The 17,235-nt window shown below is 34.5% G+C and overlaps 1 protein-coding gene across 3 annotated transcripts in view; it reads left to right on the forward strand.

Annotated features, from left to right (window-relative positions):
* Gls (glutaminase) overlaps positions 1-17,235 on the forward strand; it is a 69,828-nt gene that overhangs the window by 5,752 nt on the left and 46,841 nt on the right. For all 3 annotated transcript variants that reach the window (XM_021159995.1, XM_021160005.2, XM_029475950.1), the window contains exons 2-6: positions 7,598-7,694; positions 8,028-8,149; positions 12,027-12,156; positions 13,158-13,237; positions 15,332-15,495. In XM_021159995.1, coding sequence (XP_021015654.1) covers positions 7,598-7,694; positions 8,028-8,149; positions 12,027-12,156; positions 13,158-13,237; positions 15,332-15,495 — 593 coding nt within the window. The remainder of the gene's footprint in view (positions 1-7,597; positions 7,695-8,027; positions 8,150-12,026; positions 12,157-13,157; positions 13,238-15,331; positions 15,496-17,235) is intronic.

Here is a 17,235-nt window from a genome sequence, read left to right on the forward strand (position 1 = left end):
AACTATTATATTCTTGTAATATTAAGGTGAACAAACATTCTTTAAATAGCTCAGCAATATCAAATCCTATATAAATCAAAGGTATATTTTATAGCTATGTGGATATTTTCATCTAGTAAGAGGAATCTTAAAGCTGAGGGAGCAAGTCACATTTCTGAAATTTGTGATTATTATTATTGTCAGTATTGCACACAGTTGCACATAGAAACATTTACTCCGGTTTTACCCTAGATTATTCCATTATAAATTGATTGGCTATGAAATAGTACATAGAAATGATGTCTGAACTTGATATTTTTCTGACTAAGAGAAAGTAGGAGTAAATGGTCTCCTCTGTGAGGTCTCCATTCTCTGTTTGGTATGTGGCATTCAGTATTCTTTACTGATTTCTAAAGAAATGTTCACATGAAAATACTACTTTCAAAGCATAGAGCTTGTTGTTTTGGTATAATGGATACCAATTTAATAATTTTTAGGAGGAATGTATTTTCATCTACTCATTTCTAGTGCAGTTTTAAAGATTTTAAACTTGTCTTGATAGTTTGACAGGCAATTCCTTGAGTCTTTGTAGAAGTTATTGAAGTAGTACAGATTTTGGAGGATATTTTTTAACTTACAATGAACTCATATAAGTTACTCATTTTTAGGAATATGGGCTAAAAAACAAACTAAAATATAGAAAGATTTATTCCTTAATATTTTTAGTGTAGTGTCTTACATATTGGAACAAAATACTTCATTTATAGAAAGGGAAGAGCTTACTCTTGTGCTAAGCTACAGTTAGTTGTAAGGAGTTCCCTTGTTCAGCACCAATGGCATAGCTAAGTAAATCAGCCACTTCTTCAGTATTGAGGAAGTGGAGTACTAATGTTGTTACGGTACAACTTTTTCTATGAACTATATGATCTTAAAATTTAAAGAAAGCCTAAAATAAAATAAAAGGACAGCAAAAATGGCAGCATTAGGAGAAAGTACATGTGTTCCCACCTCTTAATAGTTGCTTCTAAGCAGGATTTCCCTTCTGAGTGGAAACATCTTTAAAAATGGAAGACGCTTATCAGTCAAAATTTGATAACCTCTTCTATCTGGCTGTACAAGAATAACAAGTATTGTTGTACCAAGAGAATTCTGTAATATTAAATATTACAGAAAATATTAAAACAGTAAAGTTTTAAATATTTTTCATTACACTTTTTGCTATTTAATGAAGTTTCTATACTCTAGTAGAGTGACACTTTAACACAAGTTCTGATAAACTTTTCCTGTTAAAGGAAAGATACTGTGGGTCACAGTTTTCTGGGATTCTCTGGTTCTTAGAACTTCTCAGCTCCGCTGTGGTACAAAGGAACAAAATGGCCGTCAATAGTGGGTAAATGAAGAGTGCTTCTGTTTGCCAGTGCTGTGAACTTCGTTTATAGAAGGGAGTGTGTGACTGTGACTGCTGGGGATTGGTTCTAATGCTCTGAATAATCCAGCCCTCAAAAGCAGGAATCTGAGTGTCCAAAATACTGAAGGTCCTTGTTCCCAATTGGTTTTTAATTGATCAATTAAGAGCCAGTGGTCAATGGTTGGGGAGGTAGACTAAAGCAGGGCTTTGAGATTGCTGTGGGCTAGTAACTGGGAGAGAGGAAGGAAGCAGAGATCTTCATGATGGGGAAGAAGGGCCAGACCTAAAGGCCCACAGACATGTGAGAATTTGTGTTTGGGGAATCAGATGAAATAGACTTTTAAATGATGTTAACTCAGGAGTACCGCAAGGGAGTGTTTGCTAGCAGGGAGAAGGATTAGAAACGCCCAGCCATTAAGCTAGTGTCTGTCTGTCTCTCTCTTCTCTCTCTCTCTTCTCTCTCTCTCTTTCTCTCTCTCTCTCTTTCTCTTTCTCTCTCTCTCTCTCTCTCTCNCACACACACACACACACACACACACACACCCTTGTACACAAGTGCAGTTTGCTTATCTCTGCACTAAAGTGTATTTCAGTGTAAAGGATTCTCTGGTATTCTGATTCTGCTTCTTGTTAAAACAGGTTTTCTTGGGATATATTAACTTAACCCTCTTTCTTCATTTGATAATCCTCTTTGACTGTTAACCTTCTATACCCAAGTTTTAAATTATAACAAAATATAGCTTGAAGTTTACCTTTTTAGCCAGTTTTAGTCAGAAACATTTAAGTGCCACTCACAGTTTTTATGTTAAGAATGTACTTGTAAAATAAGGATATGTAAATACTGAGTAAAATTATAGTTTTATTAGAATTTATGACATTATTTTATCAACTCATTAACAGTTAGAATGAGAAATGAGATCACAGATCATTTAATTCTGCCTTACTCTGTGTATTTCATAAAATACCCCAGAAGAATAAGTTACCTAGCAGCACGCGTGCTATGAACCTTTTTTAGGTTTAGGTTTGGGAGAGTTTAGAAGTTCATCTCTCCAGTCTCTGTTTTTACCCCACTTCTATTACTTTTTGTAAAGGTTTTTTGTTACCTCTATTTAAATACTTTGACAAGAGTTCTAGCCTGAAAAGGACTGCTCGTTATATTTTTAGAGCAATTTGGTTTTCCCTTATGTATACCTGAAGTCTGATTTTTATTAACTAATCCCTATAATTTAGTTCTGAATAAGTCAGCTGTGTTGGTGCCAAAGTGGTTGCAGTGAGACACTGGCCTTTGTTTAACATAATAAATAATTCCCTTGCTTTGTAAAAGATTGTTTTAACAATTCTTCGTTTGGTTTCTGTTACTGTGATAAACATATTTCTTTGGTTAGGTTTCTGTTGTGATAAAATGCCATGATGAAGAGCAACATGAGAGGAAAGGGTTTATTTTGCCTATGCTTCCATATCACAATTCATCATCATGGGAAGTTAGGGCAGGAATTGATCAGGGGCCATGGAGGAGTGATGCTTACTGGACTGCTCCTCATGGCTTGCTCAGCCTGCTTTCTGAGAGCTTCCAAGACCACATGCCTAGGGGTAGTACTACCTAAGGTGGTCTAGGCCCTCCCACATCAATCATTAATCAAGAAATTCTATCATAGGCTTGCCCCCAGCCAATCTGCTGGGGACATTTTCTCAATTGAGGTTTCTGCTTCCCAGATGACTATAGCTTATGTCAAGTTGACATATAACTAGCCCGCACAGTACCATAGCCAAAACTAAATTGGGGAGAAAATAAAAGGGGTTTATTTGATCTTGTAGATTAAGGCCAGAGATTTTGCAGAAACAACAGAGAAACCCTACAGGATTACTTAGGTCCATTTCTGAGAAAATGCATGTCCTATCCATAGAATGTATAGGCCTTTCTGGGCTGGGACCTCCTACCTTCACTAGAAACTAAGACAATGTCCTAAATGACAACAGAAGAATATGAAATGATCTTTGGGGGTCCCTCTTCCCAGGTGATCTAGATTTGTGTTAACAGCTATAGCTGTGATAAGGCAGGAAAAAAAAAGTCATCTAACATTTAGTTTCTAAAAAGAGCTTTTAGCTTTTGAATTCTAATAACAAGATACATGCTTATGACAACATGAGGTCTGTCTTTAGGGAAGAAGAGAACAGAACAAGGTAAGAAAGACTTTGGTGTGATTTCTGCTTTATTGAAAGTTTAGGGAAAATATTTGTGTTTGGTTCAAGCTATCATAACTTATATGGGTAGATCTTTTGCTTTTTGGTTTTTGACAGAGACTTTCCCTTGTAGCCTTGGGTGGCCTTGAATGGCCTTGAACTTAGAATCCTGATTCCTCTGGCCTCCTGAGAACAGGGTTTACAGATAGGAGCTTCCATACCAGTCTTGACAATTTTATGATCATGTATCTTAGACATGACTTAAATTTTTCCTCTTACGGACACAAATTAATTTCTATTCTTTTAAGCAAGGAAAATATTTACTCACTTTGCTAACTATGGTAATAAAGGGCCATTTAAATTTTTTTTACTATGTACCATAAGTGAAAGAAGTGTATAATTCATGTTATTTACATAGCTTTTAGGCAAAGTAAATACCATTTACCAATGTGATAAATGTGTAGAAAGCTTATTCTGCAGTTTTTAAAGTGATAAACTATCATTATCTAAAGTTTTATCTGACAAACCACTTTCTGTAAATAATTGGTATGTTATTACTCACTGATTTTGACAGCTGGTTCAATTTTTCTTTAAATATTGGGTCATCAGTATTATTGGACTCTTGTTTAAGGCTGTTAGATCAGGATAAAACCTAGAAAACATGATTGTGCCTTGTAAGAAGAGTAACTAGGCAGTAAGTCAGAGGACTAGTGGTGCAGATTTCACATTCAGCAAATAGACGTTCATTTCTGCTGTTGTGCAGCCTTGGGACGGCTCTTAACCTCTTCGAGCTTAGTTTCTTTCTCCATCTGTGGAGACAAGATAGTGTCAGCAAGTAAATTTCTTTAGTACCAGAAATTATGGCATATTTCTGTCACCAGATCATTAAATTAGAATGGATTAAATTAGAATGTTTATAAAACACTTAGCAGAGTATGTAAGTAATTTTCAGTTAATTATTGCAGGTTTCTTTTTTAAAGTTGTCTAAGGTCAAAGTTATGTCAGGATATGTCATTAGATTTTTATAAAGGTTAATTTTTAAAACATACTAGTGTTGTTAAGTGTTCTTTTAGGGTGTTTTGTTTTTTTTTTCCTGTTTGGTATTTTTGTTTTTTTAAATTGGGGCCAGTGAGGTGAGGTGATGGCTTAACTGGTAAAAGCACCTGCCACCAAAGCCCAGACACCTGAGTAGAGTCATTGGCACCCACATGAAGGGAGAGAACTGACTCCTGAAAGTTGTTTCAGACCCCTCATGTGCCACGCCTACTTGTATTTATTAAAAAAAAAATTTCTAAAAACCTTAAAGGTTGGTATAACAGTGTTTTGAAAACATATAAATGATATTAATGCAATATTAATATTTCTTTTAGGAGAAATTTTGTTTTATGTATAAATGTACATGCTTATGAATTAGCTATTTTACTGCCTTTTATAACAGGTGTGTATGTGTGTATGTATTTAGACATCAAAAAAGGTCTTTTCAATAGTACAGAAACAATTATCAACAGACATGATCCATTTGTTGTTTTTTAAACAAGAATAATATACATAATTCACCCGTGAAAGAAGTTGCTATTCTGACTAGTCCAGAATAGATGATATTTAAGAATGAGAATTCTTCATTTTTTGCTTTTCTGAAATAAATAAATACACACACACAGAGACACGTATGTGTCCTCTGTATATTTCTATGAGTTGTGATAGGCAGGCAGGGTGATTCGTTTGCCTTAGACCTGTGATTCTTTTCCATTTTGAAACAGGGTCTCAATTGTAACTCAGGCTGGCTTTGAACTTGGGGTGATGCTCCTGTGTGAACCTCCCAGGACTGGAGTCGCATTTGTTACTTATGCCTTACTGAGACCCGTGATTCTTGTCATTATAATATTTATGTCAGTGATTGACAATTGGAATAGTGGAGTATGTTTGTAGTTTCTGAGATCTCTTCCCCCAAAGACATTAAATTGGTGTGTGATAATTTGTTTACTTAAAGACTGTTTAGAAGTTTGGTTAATCTTAACATTTTTTTGTTATATTAGTTATTAAGTGTTTCTGGTAAATTTTTCTTCCAATACTCTGTGATCTGTGAATTTTTTTGTTTGTTTGTTTTGTTTTTCTTTATACAAGCACACATTGCTTAAGAAGTAACAGCTAAAAGAGATCTGGAGAAATGACCCAGTGGTTAAGAGAGTTTGTTCACAGCACCTAAGTTAAGAAGCTCACAACTTGTGTAACTCCAGATCTCTGACATCTGATGCTCTCTTCTGGCCTTTCCAGGCACTTGCATACAGAGGAGAAGAAAAGAACAACTACACTTACTGTACATGGAGCACTGCTTACTTACATTCTATCAGGAGTGTTCTAAAGTGTTGGGTGTATAGAGTTAGCTGTCTTTAGGACAGCTTTCTGAGGTAGACACTATATCCTCCTTTCTCTGAATTATAGGAAGTTTTATTAAGTAGCCTATAGAATATATAGTTAGTATTAATAGTCAGGGTTCAAGAACTTGTATATGTATATACCAGATTTTACCATTAGGATCAGTATTTGAATATTTTATAGAGATACATCGTGTTGACTCCTACCTGAACATCTCCCAAACTCTAATTAGTAATGAGTTATTAAACTGAAATGAAATATGCTTGGTAGGAAAGCTACTAACTCTAGCAGATAGGGAAAGCATTAGCTGTCTGTTGGAAATCAAAAATTCAAAACCTGACAACTTTGACCTTTAAAAATGAAACTGGGAAACTGTATTCTATGTATAGAATCATGATATCTCTTACTCTGCACAAACTTTAATTCAAAGTGATCAAAGACTTAAAACCTAAAACTTGGAAACTGCTCGTGGAGAACAAGCATGAGCATGGCCAAGTGCTTTCTGAAGAATTGAAAATGCAGTTGGGTGAAAATATGTTTTTGCAGAACAAAAGGAAAATAGCAGAGTCAAGAGATAGCCTACATAATAGAAAGAGAAACCTTACCAACTAGGCATCAGGTAGCATACTAATACCTAAGCTATACGAAGAATCGCAGGACTTATATACTAAAATCCTAACTATCTAATCAGCAAATGACAGTGACTGAATAGACAATCTCACAAGAAATATAGAATACTAATAAGTACTTGTAAAAACGTTTACCATTTTTAACTAATAGAGAAATACAAAATCCAAATACTGCTGTGATTCATTCTCCGTTAGAATAGCTATCATCAAAAAAAGAAACCACATACACAACTAGGAATGTGGGGGAAAGGAACTTCTCATTGATGGTGGGAATGGAAACTTGTGTATGCTCTATGGAAATCAGTATGGCAACTCCTCAAGACTGAAACTAGCAAGAACTGTCATTCCTCTGTTTAGGGCTCCAGGTCAACGAACCATAGATATACTTGCACACACATTTTCTCTCTCTCTCTTTTTTTTTTTTTTTTTTTTTTTTTTTTTTTTTTTTTTTTTTNTTTGTTTTTGTTTTTCAAGACAGGGTTTCTCTGTGTAGCCCTGGCTGTCCTGGAACTCACTTTGTAGACCAGGCTGGCCTCGAACTCAGAAATCCACCATTCCTGGCATGCACACACATTCTATTGCTTTAATAGTCACAATAACTAGGAAGTATATATATGTGTCCATTAGGTAGATAGATAAAAAGAATGTTGTGTGTATATATGTGGAATTTTATTGAGCTGTAAAATACAGTGAAATCATTTACAGGCATTTAAAGGAAAGTGCATGTAACTGGAGATCATGTTGTTAAGTGAAATAAGCCAGACTTGAGAAGGAGACATACTATATTTTTCTAAGTAGATCCTAGATGTAAAATTACATATATGTATGAAAATAAAAACGACCTGACATTGAAAACTACTTAATATTTTTTAACTTTTCCAGTGTGGTTTCTAATGGTACTGATCTGATTTTGGTGAAGCAATGTTTATGAATTATGCATCTGGTACAGTGGTCATTTAATAGTGGGCTTGATAGGAATATTCACACAAGGATTAATTTTGTACTATTTTTTCTCCTCCTTTAGTAAAATAAAACAGGGTCTGTTACCTAGCTTGGAAGATTTGCTGTTCTATACAATTGCAGAAGGACAAGAAAAGATACCTGTTCACAAGTTTATTACAGTAAGTTTTTATATTTTTCTCTCAACTTTCAAGGAAGTAATACTAAGTCCATTCTATAGTATTACTGAACTATAGTCTTAAAGTTCACTGGCTTGTAGTGACTGACAGTGTTTCTCTTGTTTTCAAATTTTTATTATGCTCACTCCAAGGTAATGAAAGAAAAGGAAACAATGAGAAACTTGTCCAGAAAGTGGATAATAGTGATACAAATACTACATACATGACCAAGTATTGGGTAGAAACTTTTATATTCAGGAATAAAACTTATAGTTGGAATAAGCATATACAATATCTGCGCTATATATTTACAAACTCTTATTTTTTTAAAAACAGGCACTCAAATCTACAGGATTGCGAACATCTGATCCCAGGTTGAAAGAGTGTATGGATATGTTAAGATTAACGCTTCAGACAACGTCAGATGGTGTCATGCTAGACAAAGATCTTTTTAAAAAGTAAAAATTTCTGCCAAACCTTTAATGGTGATTTGCTATGCTGTATGGTGATTTTGCTTTCAAAACACAATTTTATCTTTTAAAGACCAGTGTTATAGTGTAACTGAGAAAGAGATTTGTAAATATTATTTCTTTGAAGACCAGTGATGGTATATATTAAGATTCTATTATGTCCTGGGTTTAAATTAGTTGTAATGAAAGTTAGCCATAAATGTTGTTTTGTGCCTAGAGATTATATTGTTTGGCTGCTCTATTCTGTCTTCATGATTTGCTGACTTTTTCAGTTCAGTCTATGCTTTATTTCCATCCGGTGTGTTTACATGCTGATTATGAGAGGACTTCAGACAGTTCTGCAGTCCTTGTATTTACATAGTTGCATCACCTGATTCTCCTTTTCTAGTGTTTTAATGAATGTTTTGGGGTCTCTTTTCTTTTCTTTTTCTGTCTGTCTCTCTTTCTTTCTTCCTTCCTTCCTTCCTTTCTTTTTTTTTTTTGTAAATAGTGAGAACTTTAGACAACTTTGAGATTTGGTTGGCTGAGAACATTTTGACATTGCCGAATTTGAATATCTTCATTACTGTGTTTGTATCAGTTTACTTTAAGCTTTAGTCAACATGTTTGTAATTGACCCTAAAGAGTCAAATAATGTTTTAATTTATTAGTTCATAGAAAGCACCATAAAATTATGAATGACTATAAGGCAGTAGGTTTTGTTTTTCCTGAACCACAGGCTTCAGTTGAGGTGCATCTAAGAAATTTCTATATTTAATTTTAAGTGTGTATGTGTGTGTGTGTGTGTGTGTGTGTGTGTGTGTGTGTTTAATTACCTTTTCTTTGGTGTATTGAATGATTTGTTCTAGATCTCTCCTGGGAATATCCTGGAGTCCCTAGCAGGGATGAGTATTTAAATAAGGTTCTCTGAAGTTTTTGTCCTGCTTGTGAGATATCTGCTAATTTTGAACCATGCTCTTGGTTCTCTTCATGCAGCCAATTTTAAAGTATAGCTGTTAAGCTTACTTTGCAATTGGTATTAGGAATTTAAGTCTGTTGATCTGTTTATTTTATGAAGGGAATAAATTCATCTCTAGATTATTCTTGCTTTGTAGTAAAGATTTGTCTTAGGAACTATTTGTCCAACATACTCTTTCTTGATTATGGTGCCTTCTGGGAAGTTATTTTAGTTTGTCTGTGAGTATAGTTAATTGATGGTAGGTTGGGTTGTAAATAATATGTATAGAGAACTAGCTTTATAATTTTTAAGGGAATCACTAATTTCCACATTTAAACCTGTTCTAAAATGTGCTTTATGAACATTGTTCCATTATGAAATTAAAAGCAATTTAAATATTCTCTCTCAATTATGAACTCAAGGAACCATTATCATAAAACTGTAATTGAATTAATCTATGGTAATTACCATAACTTTGACACAAGCTTGAGTTTTAAAAAACTATGATTATAATGTAGGCAGTCTCTGACTTAACATGGAAACACAGTAGTCTTTGTAGCAGGTCATAGACAAAGGGTGATTCCTTTTCATTTCTAGAATGAGGTAACTCAGAACCTCTTACTAGGACCTTTTCCAGGTCATTTTGACAGGTGATGACTCCAGAGAGATTCCTTCTGATTTCAAGTATAAGAAGTTACCTCATTGAGGTTGCCAAAAATAAACAATATCATCCCATGCTGCTGGAATGGCATTTTAAAACATGGAATTCCTTTTTTTTTTTTTTTTTTTTTTTTTTTTTTTTTTTTTTTTAGAGAAGTTATTATAAAGATAGATAATTCAGTTTGAGAAACCAGTAGTATCGTATGTATTTAAAGCATGGATAAATGAATTATATCATTTGAAAGTTGGAGAACTCCCTGTGCCTATCTATATAGTCAATATTTTTATATTACTATTCATTAAAGTTATAAGAGGAAGAAAATATTTGTGCTAACAGCAAATTCTTTATTCACTTGTTCATTCATTGTTAAACTATAGAAATATAAGAACTGTTTTTCTGTGTGACCATATTAAGAATTGTTTATTTAGAGGCAGCAAATGGTTTGCATTTGTAATTATTTGGTTTTCTAAAACCTTAAATATTACTAATGAAAAATTATGTGAGAAAGATTTTCTAATACATTAATATACATTGTATTTGTAAGACCTTTGTCAAGAAAATTATGGTGAACAAAGCACAGAAACATTTACTTGTGGAAAGGGAAAAGTATTTTTCCTCAGAATTAATTTTAAATAACTTCTATTTTCTAGTACATTGATGACATCTATATTAAAATAATTTCCACAAAAATCTTTACTATTTGAACATCCGTCATTATGTGTAGTTGGATTCTTCTGAAGGCTGAAATTGTCTTTATCATGGTAACTTAACCATTTAAGGCTATTTCCACATGGTTTTTACTAATATGTTAGAACAAACAAACACTATACCCAAAGTTCTGTGTACTGTTCTGTTGACTATAAATCCTCTTTAAAAGTCCTGATTAGTTTTGCTTATTTTATTTTGTGATTTATGTGTATGCTGTTTTGCCTGCATTATGTCTGAGCACCATATGCATGCAATGCCTGTAGAGGCCAGTAGAGGGCATCATATCTCCTGGAATTGGTGTACCAGACAGCTGTGAGCCATTGTGTGGGTGCTGGGAATTGAACCAAAGTCCTCTGGAAGAGCAGTCAGTGCTCTTAACCACTGAGGCATCTCTCCAGCCTCCTGAATAGTTTTAAACATTTAAAATATTAATGTGTGTTGGAGTTTGGGGGAGTTGGTAATTTAAATTTGCTTGATATTTCTCATGTTTTATTTGTAACTTCTTAAAAATGAAATATATTTGATTTTAAAATAAGTAGTACATTTTAGGAATTACTTTAAGCTTTCTTATTTGAGAAAAGTATGCTAGTTATATTTTCCTTGCAACTTTGATTTTTGAAAATTGAATTTTAGAAGTTGTTTGAGATATTTAAGAATTAAATATTTAATCAATGATAGTTTTATTAGTGCATTACCCAGCCTCTTAATTTCATTTGCTTGACTGAAGTGAAGAAATTCTTCAGAAAGTATTGGTATTTTTTTAAGGTTAAGTAAGATCATTAATAGTGCCCATTGTTATTCTTTTTCCTCAAAACATGCTAATATAGTGTCATCATTTATCTGTGAGGAATATAGTTACATAAGTAACTTCTCATAGCAATGGTCTGACTTCAACATTTCTTTTTAAATCTTATTATGGGGCTTGCCTTAAAATATTACTGTATTTGGTGTTGCAGATTGACATTAACGTGTAATAATTTGTCTTTTGTAAGTTAAATACTCTGTGACTAAATTACTGGTACTCAAAAGTCTCAAGACAGTTTTTTAGCTCAGAAAACAAAATTGATGACTTTGACCAAACCAAATTGTTCTTATCTTATTACAAAGCTTTCAAAGTGTTATTCAGGAAAAACACATTAAAATATTGTTATTTAAATTTTTGTGAAATACTAACCAGTTATACAGGAGCTAAGAAGGATATGTTAGAGGTTACTTAAAATTGAAAAATACACATAATCTCATTTGTGGTGTTTTAAAGGCTGGGTTTTGTTAACCAGATCTCATGTTGAGTATTTATTAATTCTAGTAGGATGCAAAACTTTTTCTAGTACTTAAACCTCAAAGGGTTCATAACCATTTTAGAATCTGACAAAATTTTAGGCAGTTTTGTTTATTTCTGATCTGTTCAGGATAAGCTAGAAGGAAAGAAAATATGGGAAGAATATGTTTTAAGTTTGACTTGTATAGTTATATGGCTTAACAATACTGATTAATATTCTCCTGTTAAGTAGATGCCCATAACCGAAAGGTACATACTGTTTTTCCATCACATTCCACAGGTGTGTTCAAAGCAACATTGTTTTGTTGACACAAGCATTTAGAAGAAAGTTTGTCATTCCTGATTTTATGTCTTTTACCTCACACATCGATGAGTTATATGAAAGTGCTAAAAAGCAGTCTGGAGGGAAGGTAAGGCTTGAATACATATATTTTCCTAATATAAACATTTCACAGAAAGAAAATAAACCTGGACGTTTTGTTTCCAAATTAAGAAACTCAGTGAAGCAAGCCGCTAGATGTAGTGCTTTTAAGTCATTATAGTATTTAATCCTCTGTTATTTTGCCTAGAATGAAACCAAGTTTAAAGTTTTGGAGGTGGGGGTGGGGGTTGGATATTTGAAGTAGAGTTTCTCTGTAACAGCCCTGGCTGTCCTGGAACTTGCTTTGTAGACCAGAATGGCCTAATACTCAACAGAGCTCTACCTTTGCCTCTTCAGGGCTAGGGTTAAAGGCATGTGCCACCATTCGTAGCTAAATTTTTTGTTTTTAAATTTGGAAATGACTGAAGTGGCTTCATATTTTCAAATTAGTAAAAATGTCTTTATTTGACATTTTTGCAGATATGATACCCATTAGTATTAAGTTAAGTATTTCTAGTTTTTAAAAATTATATAGGGAAAGCCAAGCATGGTTGTGCCTACCTGTAACCCCAGCATCATGTAGGATTGACGGAAAGGAGGATCAGGAGCCTCCACTATGTAAGCAAGTTTGAGACCAGCCTCTCAGCCTGGGCTACAGAAGAACCTGTAGCACTCTCACCCACCCCAACAGCAGCAGCAGCTTTAGGCACTGCCTTCATTCATATTCTCAACCAGGTACTCCCAGTAGTGTAGAAACTATTTTATATAACCTCAGTTTATAAGGCGAGTTGCAAGCATTTATTTTTCTTAAGTTCTTGTTTTTAATTCTCTGTGTTTTTAAGAAGTAAGTTTGCATTAGAAATCAGAATGGTAGAAAAGTCACCTAATGTCATACAAATATTGAAGTTCATAGATCAGTGTTCTTAGTTTTTACAAGCTTCATTAAGACAGGCTGAATCAGCTCCTGAGTACACTAAAACTCTAGTGACTGGGGAGAGCAAACGCACTACCTATATTGTATCTCTTAACGACTTTTAATATTTTGGATAGGTTGCTGATTATATTCCTCAGCTGGCCAAATTCAGTCCTGATTTGTGGGGTGTATCTGTCTGTACTGTAGATGGGCAAAGGTAAGTTTATTTTATAGTCTATGAAGAGCAGCTTTAAGTCTTGAATTTTGTTAAATGAGGTAGAAAGGAAGATAATTTTTATTTTGAGACTTTTTAAAACCTAGTCTGGCCCTTGAACTCACTGTGCAACTGAGGCTGGCCTTGAACTTATGTAGTATAATCTATCACGTTATCCATCAAAGATTCTCAAAGTAAAAGTCAGTTGGCAAACAGTCTTTTATAAATGCATGAAAACCATATTTGAGAAGTGGTTGTATTTTAAGTAAGCTGCTGACAAATGAGGATTCTTACATAATTATCAAAAAGTTTTATAATGAGGGAAAACTATAAAGAGATGATTTGAAAATTTTTTTTTTAATCTAAATTAAGAAATGCCTTTGGAAAAGTGCTAAACTGTGAAAATGTTATTTTCAAGAATGGTACTTTTGGGCTTAGGGAAAGATGGCTTAGTGGATAAAGTGCTTGGTTTACAAATGTGGAGCCTGGACTTGGAATCTCTGGCACAGAATCTTAGACAAATATAGTGGCTTCCTATAATTCTGGCAGTTGGGAGGAAGGCAGAGGTTCTCTCTCTGAAAGCTGGCTAACAAAACTGGGGAATAGACAAGCTCCGTGTTCAGCAGGTACCCTGCCTGGACAACATAAACTGGAGAACGGAGGAAGAAAAATTGTTGTTGACCTCCTCACAGGTGTGCACACACATGCAGCGGCACATATGCAAAAATGTCTACACGAGTTAATGCCAAGTATATTTTAATTTAGCTGAAACTAAGACATTAAGGGTTTATTGTCAAGCTCTAGTTTGGATATCAGAAGAATTATGCCATTTCTGTTTTTTCCACTGGAAAAAAAATAGTTTAAAAATATAATCCTTCCTTTAAGTTACTTTTTAAAATGAAAATATGGCTTAACATAAAAATGTGTACAACTGGTACATGGTATATATAGCTCGATGAATTTATATTAATGATATAATTTAATTCCTTTTTTTTTTTCTTCCAATTTTGAGCCAGTTTCTTTAGCTGGGCTTGCCTAAAACTTACTTTGTACCCCAGGCTATCCTCAGACTATATCTTCATGCCTCTATCTGTTTGATCACGGGCATGTTCCACTGTGTCTGGCAGTACCCTAAAACTTACTAAGACTACAAGTCAGGTAAACTTAGAATTTTAGACTTCTCTTTTGAAGGTATAATTTAAAACTTTTTTATCTGTTTGTGATTTTAATTATCTAATGAATTATTCTTAAGTTATAATAAAAAGCATGGTTTTTTATTATAGTTAAACATGTTAATTTTTAAGGAGTAATTCTTAAAAGGGCTAGTTTACTCTGAAGTAGAAGTAAGAAAAATCATTTAACATCTAATAAAACTGTTACTCTGTTGAGTACTTTAAGCTTTTGCCATCTTTTTTTTTTGCAGTGTCCCTCTTAAACATAATCTTTATGTTTACATGTGTGCTTGTTGAGATCAAAGGATAACCTGTAGGAGTCTATTCTCTCTCTAGCATGTAGGTTCCAGGGTCTACAGCATCATCTAGCAAGTCATACCTCTAATGCTGAAGTAAACATTTATGGTTGAATTATGGGAAAATATTTATAAATTAGAATTAATAATACCAAAGTACCCAAAGAGCTGAAGGGGTTAGCAACCCCATAGGAGAAACAACAATATGAACCAACCAGTAACCCCAGAGCTCTCAGGGACTAAACCATCAACCAAAGAGTACACAAGGAGGGACTTAAGGTTTTAGCCGCATATGTAGCAGAGGATGGCCTAATCAGTCATCAGTGAGAGGAGAGGCCCTTGGTCTTGTGAAGGCTCAATGCCCCAGTGTAGGGGAATGTCAGGACCGGGAAGCAAGAGTGGGTGGGTTAGTGAAGGGGGGGGGGGCAGTTTCAGAGGGGAAATGAGGAAAAAGAAAAAAGAAAAGAATCACAAATATGATCTTATCAAATAAATCTTTGTTATCATAGGAAATACAATAAAGTAATTTAAATTAAAAATAAATAAATAAATATACAAAAGAACAAGTCAAGTCATGCCAGTAACAGTTTCTACTTGATACTAATTGATTTTTAAATCTACTTTAATAGGCATTCTATTGGAGATACCAAAGTTCCTTTTTGTCTTCAGTCCTGTGTAAAACCCCTGAAATATGCAATTGCTGTTAATGACCTGGGAACTGAGTATGTGCATCGCTATGTTGGGAAGGAGCCAAGTGGATTAAGATTCAACAAACTCTTTTTGAATGAAGATGGTAAGGAGTACCTACAAATGGGCTAGAAAAAGAAATCCCTCATTTTTCTGTTCTCAGTAATTTGAAGTCTGCTTTTGAAGAAAACTTTTCCTACTTTTAAAATTTTGCTATAGGGGATTAATTCATCATCTTTAGAGATAGTTTAATCATCTTTTTAAAATGGTTATTTTAGGTTGTTATCTTGCACCATTAGCAAGAGGAGTAGAGAGATAAGGGCAAGGAATATACCCCATAGCTGGGCACAGTGCACATTTGTAATCCCAGCAAATTAGGAGATGGGATGAGGAAGGCCAGGAGTTCAAAACCATCCTTGACTGCGGAACAAATTTGAGGGTAACCTTAGCTGCATGAAAGACACTCTCCATTTACCTATAAATAAGAGCTCATTATTGGCATCTCTTAGGGAAGGTGTCTTAGTCAGGGTTTCTATTCCTGCACAAACATCATGACCAGGAAATAAGTTGGGGAAGAAAGGGTTTATTCAGCTTACACTTCCATACTGCTGTTCATCACCAAAGGAAGTCAGGACTGGAACTCAAGCAGGTCAGGAAGCAAGAGCTGATGCAGAGGCCATGGAGGGATGTTCTTTACTGGCTTGCTTCCCCTGACTTGCTCAGCCTGCTCTCTTATAGAACCAAGACTACCAGCCCAGAGATGGCACCACCCACAAGGGAACCTCCCCCCTTGATCACTAATTGAGAAAATGCCTTACAGCTGGATTTCGTGGAGGCATTTCCCCAACTGAAGCTCCTTTCTCTGTGATAACTCCAGCCTGTGTCAAGTTGACACACAAAACTAGCCAGTACAGAAGGTTTAATTTGATTTATTTTTATGGTATGTACATGTGTGATGAGTTGTGGTGTTATGGGTATATGCATGCTGCAGTATACATACAAGGGTCAGAGGACAATTTTGTGGAGTCAGGTCTCTCATACTTTACATAGGTTCCAGTGATCAGACACAGGGCCTCAGGCTTGCAGAGCAAGCACTTACCCTGCTAAGCCATCATGCTGGCCCATGCTTTTCTAGTCTATAGGGATTAGGTTAGCCAACTAATATTTATATAGCCTTGTTGCATAATCAGCTCGAAGCTGCAAGGAATTTGGTTCTTGGAGTAATTTATTTAGCTAATACTGAAAGATTTACAATGTACATCTGATACAGGATAGTAGAAGACAGAGTTAAGCTTTTCATAATCATATTACCTCTGATACGGTATTTAGAAGACAATTCAGGGTTTGCATATTGTTAATCTTTAATTAGCAAAGCCAAAATATGTTATTTGCATACAGGATTTGACAGAAAAGTTAGTTTCTGTAAGATGATAGAGCTTAGTTAATGGGAAAGAATGGAGTTTCAGTGATGGGGAAAATGTGAACACTGTAAAATTGAGCTATGTATAGTAAGTAGAAAGTAGAAAAGTAAAAGTTGAAGGTAAAAAGATAGGAAAGAATGCTCATCTTTATTGCAAAGTTCAAATAGATATTTGTTAAAATGAAGAACCTGTCCATAAATTGCAAACATTTCACCTGTTAATATTGTAAATGGTACTACAGTTGTTATTTCTGTTGGTGCCTTCATTTTTACCATACTTCAGGAAAGAAACAGGTTCATGTTCCTAAGTGTTGATTGGAGTGCTTTTGCATTGCAGTAATGTTGCTGTTCTTCTTCACCAGTTTCTACTTTAGATATTTGACACTGAACCACAGTTGTAGAGGAATCAGTAGATTACGTGCTGTG

The sequence above is a fragment of the Mus caroli genome, chromosome 1, assembly GCF_900094665.2.
Source record: "Mus caroli chromosome 1, CAROLI_EIJ_v1.1, whole genome shotgun sequence".
Classification (NCBI taxonomy): Eukaryota; Metazoa; Chordata; class Mammalia; order Rodentia; family Muridae; genus Mus; species Mus caroli.